This window comes from Gossypium raimondii, chromosome 4 (genome assembly GCF_025698545.1).
Source record: "Gossypium raimondii isolate GPD5lz chromosome 4, ASM2569854v1, whole genome shotgun sequence".
NCBI lineage: Eukaryota > Viridiplantae > Streptophyta > Magnoliopsida > Malvales > Malvaceae > Gossypium > Gossypium raimondii.
The window spans coordinates 45,116,190-45,134,630 of NC_068568.1; the positions used below are offsets into that span (position 1 = coordinate 45,116,190).

The following is an 18,441-nucleotide window of genomic DNA, read 5'->3' on the forward strand; positions in this document are numbered from 1 at the left end:
GATGGATTTATGCATGTCTATTGATTGGTTAATTTGAGACTTGTTAAATGATACAATTAATTATCTTGTATATTTAAAAACGTTTAACCCTAACCATTTGATTTTTTTGATATATATGGCTATAGCAATAGCAGATGCAAAAATATCGATACTTAAGTTCAAAAATGGTAAAACTTATATTTAGATCGATCCAAACGAAAATTATTGTCATAAAGATAATTTGCTACCATATTTCAATGGTCAGGGGGTTTAGACGGTCATGATAGGGTTTCTTAATAAGAGGTTAATATTAGATTGATTAATTTTTACGGTAAATATATATATGTTCTTATATATTTGTAAAATAAATCCAGTTAGATGAAATTTAATATATTGAAGTTTAGTATATAGTTTCACTACACCAAAACAAGTTTTTAGCGGCGTTTTTTTATGCCTTTAGCGGCGCTAAAAAAAAGAATTTGCGGCGTTTTTGAAAACGTCACAAAAAACGCCGCTATTGTCAATGCCGCTATAGATCAGGACCTTTAGCGGCGCTTTTCCAAAAACGCCGCTATAGATCAGGACCTTTAGCGGCGCTTTTTATAAAAACGCAGCTATAGGTCAGGACCTTTAGCGGCGCTTTTTATAAAAACGCCGCTATAGGTCAGGACCTTTAGCGGCGCTTTTTACAAAAACGCCGCTATAGATCAGGACCTTTAGCGGCGCTTTTACAAAAACGCCGCTATAGATCAGGACCTTTAGCGACGCATCTTTCACAAACGCCGCTATAGCTCAAGACCTTTAGCGGCGCTTTTTTCACAAACGTCGCTATAGCTCAAGACATTTAGCGACGCTTTGATTACAAATGGCGCTAAAAGTACCATTCTTTTAAAAAACATTTAAAAATATTAAATATTAAAATCAAACCTTATTAATATAAAAAATTAATTAGTATTAAATATATACTTTTAGTCAAAAAGATAGTATTTAATCATATAATAAATTATTTTTTTAGTCAAAATATTGAAAAATCTTGTTAAATTACAAGTTCAAAATTTCAAGTTCAAATAGTGCAACTAATTGATTGCAAAAAAAAAAAAAAGCACAAGTTCAAAATGTACAGTAATAAACTTGAAAATTTATAGACTAAAATGGAAATTCAAAAACCCTCTGAAATTAGACTGAAATGGGTTTACTACATCCACTGTTTACTACATGAGTTTATTGCTTCTATAAACTCAAATTAGACATTGTTGAGGAAATATAACACATTCTGATAATACCATTGATAGCTACAATTGCTTTCTCCAGCTCCAGCCTTGGCATATTTTTCATTCATTGATCGTGCAGAACCTATGACTAACTTCATTTGAGCCTTGTTCATCTCAAATCATAAATTACAAAGCACGCCTTCAAGATGAAATAAGAAAAATATAGCATGATGAATTTCCTTTACTCAATTTAAATCTTGATCCATGAATGAAGCTACAAAAGGATGCTCAGATCCCTATCCTGAAATGAGGATTAAAGAGAGTGATAAGACAATTAACTCTTTCTAGGTAAGTTAAATATAATACAAAATCAATGCCTCTTTCTAGGACCCTCAGCTGCAGCTTTCACATCCTTTGAACTGGAACCACCCTTATTGTTATTAAGCATGAGCGACCTAATGAGTATGTTTTGTTGGTCTATCTTTATGTGCTGGCTCTCTGGATATACATGGAAGAGTAAAATTGTCTAGCTTGTGAATAAGAACAAATCTCGAAGCAGTTTTCTTACACTCTTCTTATTATCTTGGGGAATCCACAAGATAACAAGCAGATAATTGCATGCATGTACAAATTATAAAATAAGAGGCTATAAACAAAGCTATTGGATGTTTACTTTCTTGCATTTATGTATAAACCAAAAATCAATAACATATAACATTAAAATCAAATTATAATAGCAATTTAATCACTATTAAACACTGATACATTAAAAAGTGCATTATCAATTCAAGACATAAGTAAAGAATATGTTTCCCTCAAGACATATTGAAAGTCTAAGATAAGTTGAAGTTTACAGTTACCTGGAGGAGAAGTATTGTGCTCACAAATATAAACTCGCATCCCCCCTGCAAAACTTTGCAAATAAACAAAACAATTTTGATCCAACGAAGAATATAGGTAATTGCAGTAATTCATGATTATTTTTGCAATATATGCAAAATATTGCAGCACTGTAGATGATTGCAATAATTCAAGCTACACAGTCACCCAACAAGCTTCCCTCTAGATGCTTAACCAAGCTGATTCGCTCTTTAACCAAATAAGAAACTCTTCTTAGCTTGTTTCGATAGGCATATTATATTATATGAATGGAATTGGAAAATAGGTTATATTTTTCTATATGTTTTAGGAAGATTCTTTGAGAGAAATAGCATGAAATACTTAAAGAGTTCCAATGATAGATGGAAACAAAAGCAGGGCAATAAAAGAAGCTAAGTGGGTAGGGGGCTCCACTGTCTTACTATCTTCCAGGATCCTGATGTGCGACGCTTTTGTGTGGCAAGATAGAGTTAAGGTAATTGTTAAAGAAAATAAATACAGAGAGATAATACAAAAAGCTATTCTTTGAGAAGTATCTAAACTCCATTGACACACAGAACACATGGGGAAATTGATGTAGGCTGAAGAGAGGAGCACAAGACATTCTAAAGAAAGACCATAACATGTCCAAAATCCAAACATAAAGGATAAGACCTCCAGTGCCAGACCAGCAATTTCTTAATCCTTCATTACTTAATAGATGAAAGGAACAATCATAAAGCGTGCTTACAAGAGAATGCTAAACAGGCAAACATGACACTGTATTTAGTTAGTACATTCAAGTGTTTGGTACCCAAAACTCACAGGAAACCATCCCAAACCGAAACTAAGAATTTTACTAAAGACAACTGATAATAGCAACTCCAAGATATTTATGGATCAATATAGAGCATAGCCAATAAAAACCTTACTTCTGCAAATAAATTTTCTTTACCCAATTTTGTACCAATTAAATCTGAAATGAAAACTCCAAAACCCAATGCTTAGCTCAAATAATTCATGTAATTATCCTTTCAAGGTGGCACCGAGAAAGCCCAAATTTGAATCCAGAAGTCTACAATTCTTCCTATATCCAGACTTAGTTCTTTTTTAATAAAAATGAATAATAATAAACCTTCAACTCCATTTTGGCACATTAACTCATTAAAATTTCTCATACATATAACTAAACATTCAAGTTCCTTAAGAAAATTCACTAATTCCACAAAAAGGAACGACTTAAAACCGATGAATAAAAATACAATAACGGCAATAAAAAAGTTAAATTCTTATTACCTCTTGTAACCCAAGATAGTTCCTCTTACGTAGAGTCGCAATAAGGAAGTTAAAAAAACATGGAGATACGACTTATTATCAACAAGCGTAAATAATAGAAAATGTGAGCGATTAACAATGAAATCTTTGGGAAGCTCAAAACTCATGAAGACAAATTTTGACATCAACAAGAAGAACAAGTTAACGAACCAAATTAAAATCTTAACTCTTGCAGATATTAGATTCAGATACATGAATTTTCCAATTTTCTTCTAATAAGATATTATTAGATAATACAATATGTAAAGCTTTTCCATTGCATAATTCAATTCGAATTCGCATTCTACTTAGACTAACACCATGGCTCTAAACTCAATAATGGGAATTAAGCGATTCTTTTTCTTCAATAAACACAATAAGAGCTATATCTAACTTACAATAGATTCATCCATTGCTGCAACTCTACTTTCTAGCTTTGAAACATATCTAACTTTAGTCATAAATGTAAAGATCTACCAATATTAAACTGTGAAGCCTTATTATTAAGTCACCAAAAATCAAAAGGAAAAAAAACACAATAAATCAACAATAAATCAAGATACATTTCTAGTCGTAATAATTATAGAAAACAGAAACAATTGGGTTGAATATTGAGGACAGACTTGGAATCATCTGTTAATCTACCATCGTAAGTAAACCGAGACAAAAGAACATATCATGTGACGAACTAACAAAGAGTAACAAGAGTACCAAGCAAGAAGAACAAATTATAATCCTAGCTTCGAACAAGAGTACCAAAGTTTCAGGAAAACATAAATCAAACAAATACTTGTTAAAAAAAAAAAGCTAAATGCAACCACAATTCACTTCAAAGAGTTCAAACAAATTTCATGCCCTCCAAGCCAATGGAAGAAATAACCCTCGTTGCTTAATAAAACCTCCATGTTGTTTATAACAATTTTACTTCAAAATAGAAGTGTTCAATAGGTATAATAGACAAGAAGACATAGTCCAGACTAAGGAGAAAATATATCAGCACTAAAGATGAAATAAAAGACCTCCCTAAAATGGGGAGGGAAGGAACAAAAGGGGCAAACCTGGAAGTGGGGAGGGAAGGAAAGTTGTGAAAAGGGTTAAAAGCGAGGAGATTTATCACATCAAGTTGAAAAGGGTTCTGGTTCTCCGTCTCCATCTTCAGCTGGCGTTGGTATGTAGTGCTTGCTGTTAAGCAAGGCTATTAGTTCGGCTTCTTAAAACCTAATACAGAAACACTCACAAAAATTCCAAGAATGAAAATCCAAGTTCATGGTTCCATTAGATCTGACTACCACAAAGCTCGACACTTTCCTCACTGAACCAAAATAGTATTCAAAAACGATTTTTTAAAAAAAAATCTGAAATGAAATGAAAAATGAAAAAAGAACAATGAACTGGAGAAGGATCTACGAGGAGAAAAAATAAAATTTTTGGAATTGAAAGATGGCAGCCCTTGGATTTGCACTTGCAGCGGCGAATGTAAAAAGGAAATTGAAATTTATTCAAAACAAAATGGAAATAAATTAAGCAGGAAGAGTGAAATTTATACGAGAGAAGGAGCAAGACAACTAGGCGGAGAAATTTTAAAAGTGAAATTAGGGGTTTCAGGGGAATTTTGGGCCAAGTGAAATCATTTTTTATGCGTTTTAATAAAAAGCATGGTACTAAAAATTTAAATTCTTCAATTGAAACAGTGTCGTTTTGAGAAATTTTAATACATAGTAACGTGTTTTTTTTTGAAAAACGCTAAAGCTCTCATATTTTTATATTCAATTATTGTATCTTTCATATAAATTTTACATAAAGAATAATTAAAATTTTAAGTAATATTTAAAAGAATTAGATAATATTATAAATTTTAGTTTTTATTTCATTTTATTTTGTATTTTTTCTTATAATTTGGTCTTATCCATATCAAATAATTACCTATATATCCATTTCAATATATTAAATTTATTATTATCACTTTTACAATTATATAAGAATATATTTAATATATAAATTAAAAAAATTAATCTAAACCCTAAACCTTAACTTGACCCTTAAAACCCTAAATCCCTAACTCTTAATCCCTAACCCCTAACTCCTAACCCCTAAACCTTAAATCCCAACACTTAAATCATAATCCCTAATCTATAATCCCTAAATCCATATATAATCCCCAAACCTTAAAATAGTAAATCCTAAACTGGCCTTAAATCTTAACTATAATCATAATGTTAATATAATAAAATTAATATTATCTCTTTTACAATTATTTAATATATAAATTAAAAAATACTAATTAATCTAAACCTTAAACCCCTAATCCCTATTCCCTAAACCCTAAATCACAAACCCCTAAACCATCAAACCCCAACCATCAAACCCCTAAAACCTAAATCCCTAACTATTAACCCCTAACATCTAACACCTAAACCCCTAAATCTTAAATCTCAGCCCTTAAATCATAATCCCTAAATCCATTTGATCCCTAAATTAACCTTAAAATAGTAACTCCTAAATCGGCCTTAAATCTTAAATTAATCATATACCCTAAACAAAAAACCCTAAACTATAATGATAATTAATTTAATATTTTAAAATTAATACTATCTCTTTTACGATTATATAAGAAATTTTTTAATATATGCATTAAAACATAATCAGTAATTATGCACCCAAAAACTTTAAAAATATTTTAAATAATAGTATTTTATTTTTCCATGTATTTTATTTCAAATTATTTCTACGTGTCACTATTTTTTAAGATTTTAAATATTCAATTAGAAATAAACCAATTAAGATAAAATACATTTTTGCGCTTTCCCAAAAACGCCGCTAAAGACAGAGTAATAGCGGCACTTCTACAAAACGCCGCTAAAGACGAGCATTAGCGGCGTTTTCACAAAAGCGCCGCTAAAGAATAGAGCATTAGTGGCGCTTTCCCAAAAACGCCGCTAAAGACCAGACCATTAGCGGCGCTTTTCCAAAAACGCCGCTAAAGACCAGAGCATTAACGGCGCTTTCTCAAAAACGCCGCTAAAGACCAGAGCATTAGCGGCGCTTTTCCAAAAACGCCGCTAAAGACCAGAGCATTAGCGGCGCTTTTCCAAAAACGCCGCTAAAGACCAGATCTTTAGTGGCACTTTTTGAAAAACGCCACTAAAGCCCCGAAAACTCAGGAAACGACGTCGTTGGGCTTAGGTTTTTTGCGGCGCTTTTTGGAAAACGCCGCTAATTCTCATTTTTAGCGGCGTTTTCTAAAAAGTGCCGCTAATACCCGATCTTTAGTGGCGGTATTTTAAAAGCGCCGCTAATGCTTGATTTTTAGCGGCGTTTTTTATACAAACGCCACTAAAAACGCCGCTAAAAGCCTATTTTGGTGTAGTGTTTATATTATAATTAATATATATATATAATAGCCTTTAGCGGCGTTTTAGTCAAAAACGCCACAAATATTACAATATACGGCGTCGTTCCGTGAATTAGGGAATCAGATTCTATTGTGGCGTTTTATAGGAAAGCGCCGCTAATATTCTTGAAACTGTGTCAGAACGGCGTCGTTTCAGTTGAATGATGTACTCTATTAGTGGCGTTTTAAGGGAAAACGCCGCAAATATGTCTACAATTTTGTGAAAACGTCACCGTTTCTTTCTGTAATTGAAAATTTAGTGGCATTTTTTCCCGTAGCGCGTTAAAAGGCATGCAATAGTGGCGTTTTACCCAAAACGCGCATAAATGTGACCTATAATTAATTTAAACGCGCGTTTCTTTAAAGGCCATTTAACCGTGTCCTCATCCTTACGAACTTATTATCGAAAAAATGCATTTTCTATACCAAATTTTATAATAAAATTTTTTATTAACTTAGAGACAAAATTTGTTGTACCAAGTTTATTATAACAAATTTCATCCATTTGTTAAGAGGACATTCGAAGCTTCATACGAAAATTTGTCATAAAGATAATATTGCTTCCTTATTTCAACTTTATACAATATTTTTAACTATATATATATATAAGTTATTATATTTTAATAGATTTTCACTATATTTTTTTATTATTAAAGAATATTTAGGGAATATTTTGGTCGATGCATGGTATTCTAAGGAGTACGGGCCGGTATATATTAATTTAAGGTTTGGTATTTATGGTTTAGGGTTTAGGGGCTAGGTTATGCTTTAGGGGTTACAGACGTGAATTTAGGGGTTAAGGATAGGGTTAATTAGGGTTTAGGGTTTAGTGAAGGTTACAGATGTTTTAGGGGTTTGGCCGGGGTTTAGGGTTTTTTAATAGGTTAATATTAGATTGATTAATTTTGGAGGTAAATATATATGTTCTTATATATTTGTAAAATATATATCCAGAATAAATTTAATATTAAGATAAGTTTTGAGTATAATAGGTAGGTGATCACTTTATGCATGTACGTAGCTACATAAATTGAATGGTTAATATGAAGATTACAAGGTTAATTTATAATTTGAGACTTGTTAAATGATACAATATAACTAATAATAGTTATAAGCGGCAAAACATTTAACCCAAATTAACGTCCATTTGATTTATTTTACTTATATATGGATATATATGAATATATATGGATATATATATATATAGTTATTAATTATTTAATTTGTAAATATAGGACCAAAATAAAATTGGTATAAATAAATAAACAAATAAATAAGTTAGTAATTATTTATTTGTTAAATAGATTGGTAATTAATTATTTAAAAGTAAGACAAAAAGAAAATGAGAGTTTTAGCGGCGTTTCTATATAAAAACGCTGCAAAAGGTATCCTTTACCGGTGTTTTAGTAAAAAACGCCACAATTATTGCATTATACGGCGTCGTTCCGTGAATTAGGGAATCAGATTCTGTTGTGGCGTCTTATAGGGAAGCGCCGCAAAACTTACATAACTTAACTTAAACGGCGCCGTTTCGTCAGCGGACAAATTCACTTACATCAACCCTTAACAAAATTCACTTACATCTCTGCCTCCGTCCTCCAGTTACAGCAACCCTTAACAAAATTGCAGAGATTAGGTTTCGAAATTTTCTAAGTGTCGAAATTACAGAAAGAAGTGTGTAAAAACTTATCACGAAAAATAGAAAGGGAAGAAAGGTGGTCAGAGTCAATCTTGAAAGACGGTGGGCACAGCTGCGAGATTTGTCGATTGAATAGGTAAGCCGTTTCTGTTCTTTTTTGATTAAATTTTTGGGGTTTTAGGTCAGTCTAAGTTATTTGGGGTTTTAGGGTTTCGATTAAACAACATAATTTGTGGGGAATCATTAGATGATGGGGAATAGGTAAGCCGTCTCTCGTCTTGGAACTGTGTTTGAATTTAAGGGGAATTTTACTCATGTCTTCGCCATCCATTCTTTTTCTTTTACAGAAGAAAAAAGGGGAATTTGTTTGAACTGGAACAAGGCAAGAACAAGAACAAGAACAAGGCAAGGCAAAGGTAAGGCAATGGTGTCGATGGCTTGAATTGAATCTGTCCATGTTGTATTGAAAACATTGTCGAAGACATGAATGAGACATGCATTCTCAATAGCTAGAGAAATAAGTATAAGAGTGAAGGAGAATAATAGAGTGATTAACAAGTTTTAGACTTTGATTTACAAGGATCTTCACAATTCTTTCTGCCAAAACTCAATTTGTGTTTTTGGTTTATAAAAGGCTACAAACTGCCAAATTAATTATTTCTCATCACCCAATTGCCTCCGTTTTCTTTTCCAGATTTAATTAGAATGGTTTTAACCCACTAATGATTTCAGGTGAAGAATATGATGGTTAGATTTTGGTGTGAATTTGACGTGTTTTATTTCTTTGGTGTGAATTTGACGTGTTTTAACCCACTAATGATTTCTCATCACCCAATTGCCAAATAATTTGCTGTTTGCTGTGACTTATTTCTTTTTAAAGATGGGGTGATGTGATTATAATGTAGTATCAATGTAGGAATCATTATATGTAAGATTTTACGAATAATGATGTAGTAAGATTTTACGAATAATGATGTAGTAAGATTTTACGAATGTTTAATTATATGTAATATCATCATTTATATCTTGGTCTCATTATATCATATCAACTGTTTTATATGTGCTGTTATTGTTGTAATTAGTTATTAAGTTTTCAACTATTTTATGTGTATTGCAGATAAAATGCCCAGAAGAAAAGTTCTAAGGGGAAGCATTGTTCAAAATGATCCAAACTCGACAGAAACAAATAGTACTGAACAACAGACAGCAATTGGATCTTCGAATGTTCCGATTACAGATGAGGATCCTACAGAAGTTCAAAGTAATTTTACATTTAATTTACATGCGTGTTAACTTATAGTTGATTTATTTTTCAAATTCTTATATTATAATATACCATTTGTAGCTGAAAATGGTGGGACGCGCAGAGGTCGAGGACGTACGCTACTTAAAGAGTTATACGAGTTAGATCCAGTCGAGCGTGTCAAGGTATGCAAAAACAGTTTTGGTCAGCCAGTTGGATCAGAAGCTCGACTTTTAGCAGGATACATGGGCATTTTAGCACGAAATGCGAATATGTTGCCTATCAACTACGAGTCATGGCGTGAAATGCCCGATAGCAACAAAAATCAAGCCCTCGATAATATTAAGGTAACAAAATGTTAATGTCATCTGTAATGCTTGGGAAATACTTTCATTTATATTTACTTTATTAACTTGTGTTTTTTGTAGGCGAGGTTTGCTTTAGAGGTCTCCGATGCTTATGTAAAGAAGGCATTGGGAAAAAGATAGAGAGACAATAAAAGTACGTTGAAGAAAAATTATTATAAGACAAAAACAACCCTCGATGAGAAATTGCAAAATGTCCCGCCGGGTATGTTGAGGTACCAATGGGAAGATGCGGTTAGATTTTGGCAATCGAAGAAAGGTGAGGTACGACGTACTTCCAAACTATTGTAATTATTTTGGTTTATACTATTTACTATTTACGTTCTAAAAATTTTATAACGTAGGATCGTGAATGAGTTGGAAAAAGCAGTCGGCAGCAACAAAAATTCACTCACACAGCCGGGTCAAGAAGTTTTGCATGTGTAGCTGAGGCGGAGGTATTTCTAATTTTTTAATATTCTCAAATATGTATAACTTTCTATTAAATAATATTTTTACTACTATATTGTAGGAACGGGCGTCCGGTCAAAAAGTTGGACGCCTTAAACTTTTTGAAATTACACATAAGAAGAAAGATGGATCTACTATGACTCTTGAAGCTGGTGAAATTATGGTACGTTTACTTAATACGATTTGACTTGTTTTAGTTATTTATAGTGTTTCTTTACTAATGGTTTAATTTATTGCTTTTAATGCGACTATTGTTATATTGCATTTGTTTTTTTTAATATATATTGTGTTCCTAACTATGTCATTTATTTATTAGGAAAAACTAAAGGATAAAAAGACCGAGTACGAAGCGATTGCGTCTAGTGATAGTTCTATTCATCTTGAAGACATTGACAACCGGATTATTACTGAAGTTTTGGGTCCAGAAAGGTATGGTCGGGTTCGATTTCAAGGATCTTTTATCAGCCCAACCCAATATTTTGGAACTAGCTCGCACCAATACATGGCTTCGGGGAGTCAATCTCAAGCTGAAGTTCAGAGGTTAAAAGACCAGATGGCTCAGATGCAAGCGAAATATGAAGAACTTCAGTAACAACTTAAAACAGAGGCGGCAGCGAGGGAAGTAGAGGCCGCAGCGAGAGAAGCAGTGAAAGAAGCAGAGGTTCAAAAGAAATATGAAGAACTACAGCAACGACTTCAAGCAGATGCGGCATCGAGAGAAGCAGAGCAGAGCAAAAAGTACGACGAACTTCAACAGCAACATCAAATGGTGATGAAGATGTTTCAGCAGTCGGAACTTACGCCTTCATAATGTATGTTTCATAAATATTTTAAGCATTTTAACATTTAACGTTTTTGTAAAGAAAAGTATGATTTCATTTTTATATATTGATATTAATATTATTTTAGTCATTTAATTTGAAATATTATATAAATTTATTGTTTTTGGTTAGTTTAGATTTGGTTGCTTTTATTTTGTTGTTGCAGGAGGGCTGAAAAAAACAAAAAAAAATTATTTTAAAAAAATCCCAAAATTAGTGGCGTTTTTAAAAAAAGCGCCGCTAAAAGTTATATCATATAGTGGCGTTTCTGAAATAAGCGCCGCTAAAGCACACTACTTTTAGCGGCGTTTGTAGATAAAGCGCCGCTAAAGAACTTTACTTTTAGCGGCGTTTTATTCACAAGCGCCGCTAAAGATGATGGTCTTTAGCGGCGTTTTTTGCACAAGCGCCACTAAAGATCATGGTCTTTAGTGGCGTTTTTTTCTAAGCGCCGCTAAAGAACATGATCTTTAGCGGCTTTTTTTTCTAAGCACCGCTAAAGATCATGTTCTTTAGCGGCGTTTTTTTCCTAAGCGCCGCTAAAGAACACGATCTTTAGTGGCTTTTTTTCTAAGCGCCGCTAAAGAACATGACCTTTAGCGGCGTTTTTTCTGTAAGCGCCGCAAAAAGTTAGCGGCGGTATCCTTAGCGGCATTTTTTGTGGCGCTTCCACAAGCGCCGCAAATTCCTTTAGTGACGTTTAAAAGCACCGCTAAAGGCCTAAAAAAACGCCGCTAAAAACCTGTTCTGGTGTAGTGAGGTGCATACTATGTATTGCCGCCCAAATTCTAGCAACTCAAATGAGCTTGGAACTAAATATACCAATTACGAGCCTAAAGGATGGAAACTACAAATGCAACTCCACCTTCTCCAATCCATAAAAAAAGGAATTTTGAATAATTTTTTATAACTTTTTCATAATTTATCTATTTTTTTAAAAAAAATTGTATAAGTTAAAATTTTTTTTATATAATTTGTTTCTAAAATTACAATATTTTTATAACTTTTTTTCATTTTTATATCTTTATTTTTTAAAAAATATATTTTTTAGAATTTTATTGTTTTAAATAAAACTAAGAACAAATTGTCAGAAAATATAAATGTTACAGACTAAAATTATCATTATACTAAAAAAGTGTCATTATTAGCCACTTAAGTGCTAGGTGAGCCAAAAATGAAACAAATTTGAAAACATCCGCCAAACAATTGAGACTTGAAGTACATGTAGGCTCCTATGTAGGTTACCACATAAATACCATTAAAATTTTAACAGTTCCGTCAGTTTTTCAATAAAAATGAGTAATTTGACTAAAATTTGAAGGTTGAGGGCTAAAGTGGCCTTAAAAATATTAGGGGCAAATTTACAAAATGAGTAAATATTAAGGGCTAAATTTTTATTATGTCTATTTAAAATAATAGCTTCTGTTTAATTGTTGTCATCAATTTTATTGTGCAAAAAAAAAAAAACAATTGTTGCTAATCCTGTCAGTTATACTGTTAGTTGCGACTCACTTTGCAACTAGATGTAGTGTAACTTATTTATTTTGCTGGCATATTTTGACTCGATTATCTTGATTATCTTTATGCATCTTTCTAAGGATATTAAGCATAAATTTTTGAGATTATGATTGATGAAGAGAGTTGGTAAAGCCAAATTATTTTAAAGGACTTCTAGTATAATCTTTTTCTTTTTAAAGAAATACCACATCGAACAAGTTTAAGTGAAGAAGATATCTTTCAATTTATTTCATGCGTTAATAAGGAAGTCAAATTGGGGTCCAATTTCAATGTTTCAAGGCAACCATACTAACTCAATTATAAAAGTTGAATAATGCTTATAAATTGGGGACTTAGTTATTGTTTTATGTACAAGAGATAGAGAGCACTAATCTGTTCATGAAAGGAACTTATTTTTGTTAATAAAAACAGTTTAGAAAACAGTGGTTTTAGGCGTAATGGAAGTTTTTTCTTAAAATCGAGCCCTTATCATATTTATAATAAAATACAACCAAAATTATATTTTTGCTTTGTGCGAAGGCAATCTAATAAGTGCATAGAATGAAAACTTTGTTTTACTTTTCAGTAGGAAATTTAATTCTCTATATAGACCGACAACTATGAGTATTCTTGCGAAAACTTGAATTTATTCTTAAACTAAATTGCCACTATTTTTCAATAGAATATCGATGCTCAAAAAGTGTATGTCAGTAGGTTAACTCATAGTTCCTATTTATAGAGAAATAGTACAAGGGTTTTGTTTGAATAATGTCTAATTAAATAATAATATTTTAATAGAAAATAAAAATTCTACTTAAAATAGAACTAAGGGGGCGACATCATGCCCTAGTATACACTAGGGTTTATTGCCTCTTGCATTTGATTTCATATAATCATTTGATTTCATTTACATTCTTATCCTAAATATATTTCATATATATTTGATTTTGGAATATAATTAAGTCAACCCTTAAAATTATTAGACTATTTTTAATAGACATTGGGGTTCTCCTTAATATGTGTATGCTATATTTACATCGTTCATATGGAGTAGCATCTATATATATAGACAATGGGCCTGGGGTATGCCAATCAAAGTGTGTGTTTACATTGTTCATAGTACAATCACGTAGAGTAGCATGTGTGAAATTCATAATATGAGAATTTATAGAAACGGCAACTATGGTTTAAGTTCTGTTTATGCAGTAGGGTAGGATGCTTGCATTGCAATGCCACAAAGGCCTTCCTTTGCATCCACATCTCTTTGCATCCTAATGTAGCCTTCTTCACCCCAGCTACTGCCCCAAGAGTTCTTCACCAACCAATACTTAGTCCCACCATCCTCTCCATATCCAACAGCCGTCACTCCGTGGTCCAGATCGGTGCCACAACTTCCCGTAAACACACCACCCGAGTAGAACTGGAAGTCGAACCCCCCGGCATCGATGGCAACTGAAACGGGTTGGTTGGCAACGGCCTTCTGCAATGCATCTTCACTATTGGCAGGCACATCTTCAAACCCATTTATCTTAGCCGCATGGTTGGCTTCTTCGTTGGTATTGCATGTGCCATCGACTCCCTTGTAGGGTAAATGGATTCGGTTGTTAGGCCTTTGTTCTTCTCGATGAATTGGAATGCATCGTCCATTAGACCACCTTCGCAGCCTTGATCCTCACCCTTGGTGTCACAGTCCACCAGTTCCTGCTCGGACAAGGAAATTAACTTTCCTGTTGTCAGCTTAGTAACCCCTTCCATGGCTGCCACGGCCGAGAACGCCCAACAGCATCCTATATATCAGCATCACATGATCGAGACACACACATAGTTAGAACACAACACAGACAAAGAAGAAAGCATAGTAATATTTTAGTAATGTTTCTGGGAACAAGAAATTAGAGCAGACCGCATTGGCCTTGGTCCTTGATAGGTGTAACAGCTCCTTTCTTTCTCCAATCCACGGTAGAAGGCAATGCGGTGGCGTTCTCGTATTTGAAAGTGGTAGCCGTGTTGGAACACATATGGCCCTTGAACCCATTTCGAGAAGCAGTGAACTCTTGGTTGGTTAGATCTGCAAATTGGTTCACACCGAGCTTGTACGGCTTGTTGTTGGCAGCATTGAAAGAGTCGATGCGTGCCATATTTTGTTTGAAAATCTGGAAACGCTTTTGCCTCTCGTTGGTGTCCTTGTAAACTCGTCCGAATTGGACCATCCATTGCTGATGCCTCTCGTACATGGAAGCATCTTCAAGAGCAGCGCGGGATGTGGCTTCACATACACCCAATATGAAGATTAGTAAGGCCAAACAAGTGAAATGGTGATGCAGCTGGTTTTTAGAAGCCATGGTGGAGGAAGAGTTTGCGATGAAATAGAAAAATGAAGAGGCACACCAAATGTGATGAATTCCTAGACTTATATATAGTGCAAGTCTTTCCCCATCTTGGCTTTCTGCTGCGTGCCCTGCAAAGTCTTGTTTATGATAATTGTTTTGATAAATAATTAGAAAAATGATAAGGCACACCGACTGTGATGTATTCTTAATTTGGAAACTATATAGTCCAAAGTCCAAATTGTTGCGATGCATATTTGAGGTGTTTTCAGGACACATATCTTGTCTATATGCTTGCCCTTCAACATCCTATGATAAAGACCCATTCTCAGCATTGTTTGATAAATTAATCTAAATCAAGTGCAGTTTATTTGGAGACTTAATTTGTAGTTTATCGTATTAATACAATTGGGAAACCGGAGGAGTCTGATTTTGTATTCAAAGCCCTCGCATGAATGAAACCAAACAAAAGTGCTACCACACCCTGCCGTTTCGTTCATGTCACCCAAAAACATGTGCAATGCCATGTTGGATTATCACCTTTGAGCATGACCCAAAAATATAATTAAAATATAATATGACTATTTATTTGTGAATTAAAAATATATGTTAGCTTGTTTCCATTTGCCAAGAATTTGGTGCACGAATAATATATATAACGGTTCAGACCTTATAAACTTGTTAATTGTTTAAGTTATTAGCTTAGAATGAAAGTTTCTAATTACAATGATCATTACGACTTGATACTGTAAAAATTGTAAAAAGAAAAAAATTAATGAAAAATACCAAAGTTTGTTTACGTAAGTTCATTTCCCTACGTTTGCTGAGCTTAGCTCAGTGAGTAATTTCACTAGTTTTAATTCCTACATATTTTATTGCCTCTTAATTGGCCTTTCAAAGCAGGATAAAATGACCCTTTTATAGGTAAAGATTAGAGGTCTAATCGACTAAAATGTCCATAAAGTAATCGAGTTTAACGGAAAAAGATAATGAGTTTATGTAATGACCCGTTTTCGGTGAAATTGGAGCAGTGGTTTCGGGACCACAAATCCAAGTCCGAAGAAAAATTTATTTTAATATTATTTCATGGTTTGTATTATGATAGAAATGTCGTAATGAAAATTTCATTAAGAAATTTTACGGTTATATGTTTAATTTGATGAAAAGACCAAATTTCACAAAGTGCAAAAGTTGAATTCTAGTAGCTAAAGGGATTAAATAGCTATGGAATTCAAAATTGAGGTCCTTATATGAAAAATAGACCATTTAGAGGAGTTAGTAGATAAGGATGATTAGTCATCAATGGAATTTAGCAAATTATTAAGGGTTAAATTAGAAAGATGATAAAATAATGATGATAAATGAAATAAATAATTAAATTAAGTCATTTTTCATCATCTTTCCCATATAAAATACATGGGAACCGTAGTTTTGAAGCTTGAAGATAGACAAGCTTATTTTGCTTAATTAGGTATGTATTCTTGTCCCGTTTTTAATATTTTTTATGTTTCCGAGGTCAAAATAGTTTAATCTAGCTATCTTGGGGATTAATTTGCAAAGTTATTAAAGCATCAAAGTTTTGCCATGGATGAGTATGTATGAATTTTGAAGTTTTATGGTAGAAAATGAAAGGTTGTTGATAGATAAACAACTTTTGTAAAGAGAATTTTGATGAAATTATGATTTAGGGACTAAATTGAAAAGATGAAAAATTCATGGAAAAATTCTAAATTTTATGAATACATGGGCTACTATTGTTATTCATGAAAATCGGCTAGGCTTGGAATAAGAATTAAATCGTATGAATTTCATTTTCCAAGCCTAGGGACAAAATCGTAATTAACTAAAAGTATAGGCGAAAATAGTAATTTTTTCCAAAGATGTGTGTTAGACTGAATTGAATATGAATTGTATTAAATTGGACTAAATTTAATCGTATAGATCCAGATAGACCTGGTATGGAATTGGATAGAGGAAAAGAAAAAGTAACGGATTAGTAGCTTACAATCCACGAACATTTTTTGAGGTAAGTTCGTGTAACTAATTTGTATATTTATATGTTTAAATTGAATGATGTGTATGTTAAGTGTATAATTATTATGTATAAGTACTGATTACATATCCGGAAATATTTGACAAGTACCAAGTCTCGTTTGAACCTAAGAAATTCGATGGAAATATTTAACACGGCATTGTGTCCCTTGTATTTTTTGAATTAGAGTAAAACAGAATGCTCACACGGCCTAGCACATGGGCATGTGGCTTAGCCATGTGACTTACGTCAGTGAGCTCCCAAGTTTGGACACAGGTTGGGATACGGCCGTCCGTCCCTATTTCGAATGTCCACACGGCCTGAGACACGGGCGTGTCTCTTGACCGTGTGAGACACACGGCCTGACCACACGGGCGTGTGACCCCTGCACCTTTAAAAAATTTTATATTTTCTGAAAAATTTTCTGAGTACTCGATTTAGTCCCAACTTGTTTCTAATGTGTGTTTTGGGCCTCGAGGGCTCATATAAGGACATATCTTGATTGATTTCGATATAAATGCTATATGATATGAATTATCTATTTATTTGATCTCAAATTCGGTAATACTGTAACATTTTTAGGCAACATATACTGAGTTAGGGGTGTTACAGTTTAACTAGTGAAGAAACTGGTTTATGTATGGAACACGTTGCCATGTTGCAACGCGTACATTTGCGTCATCATGATGTCGCATCGTTGCAACGTCGGGAAGCTTCTTGTCATGATGTCACTGTCTATTCGACCAAAAATACGAGGTACACCCCACAAATATCCTATACCCATTCTTTAAAAAATATACAAAATTAGTAAAGATTTATAAAAACGATAAAAATCTTAAAATAATTAAAAATTATAAAAATTAATATCTAACTATCCTAAGCTCATCTAACATATACAGTTCCAGAGTTGCTGAGAGTAGCCTTTGACTCCAAATAGATTTATCATTAAAGCTCACTCTCTTTCTACTTTTTTGGGTTTTAAGTTGATCTGGAAGACTTATAGTTTATCGTATTATTGATAAATTGGAAAAATGGAAAGGCACGCTAACTGTGAGGAAGTATCTAGCCTTGGTGTCACTATCAAACAAAGAACCAAAAACCAATTTTTCAAGTAGGCAATGGACACCCTTTCTTATGAATTGAAATAAATTAGCTTTTTTGGTTTTTCTAACAATGTTACTTACACATCCGTAGATATACTAGAAACCTATGCTCCCATCTCTCTATGTATGTGCTTATAATTTAATTAATTGAAGTCTTAAATGGTTTGGGCAATGAAAGGGACTTAGGCGAGGAAGGACTTTGGAGAAGAGG

The 18,441-nt window shown here is 33.1% G+C and overlaps 1 protein-coding gene and 1 long non-coding RNA gene across 2 annotated transcripts; both read right to left on the reverse strand.

Moving 5' to 3' along the window:
• Positions 1-1,566: 1,566 nt before the first annotated feature.
• Positions 1,567-2,965, reverse strand: LOC105802251 (hypothetical protein). The gene is made up of 2 exons (XR_008195459.1): positions 2,051-2,965; positions 1,567-1,688 (listed from the first exon to the last, which is right to left on the reverse strand). It is a non-coding gene; the product is annotated as a hypothetical protein (long non-coding RNA).
• Positions 2,966-13,738: 10,773 nt separating this feature from the next.
• LOC105784777 (senescence-specific cysteine protease SAG39) lies at positions 13,739-15,110 on the reverse strand. Its single transcript, XM_052629904.1, is given in 3 exon segments — positions 13,739-14,361; positions 14,364-14,555; positions 14,672-15,110. Coding segments are annotated over 3 exon segments (1,026 nt in total). The 3' UTR covers positions 13,739-13,966.
• Positions 15,111-18,441: the final 3,331 nt, after the last annotated feature.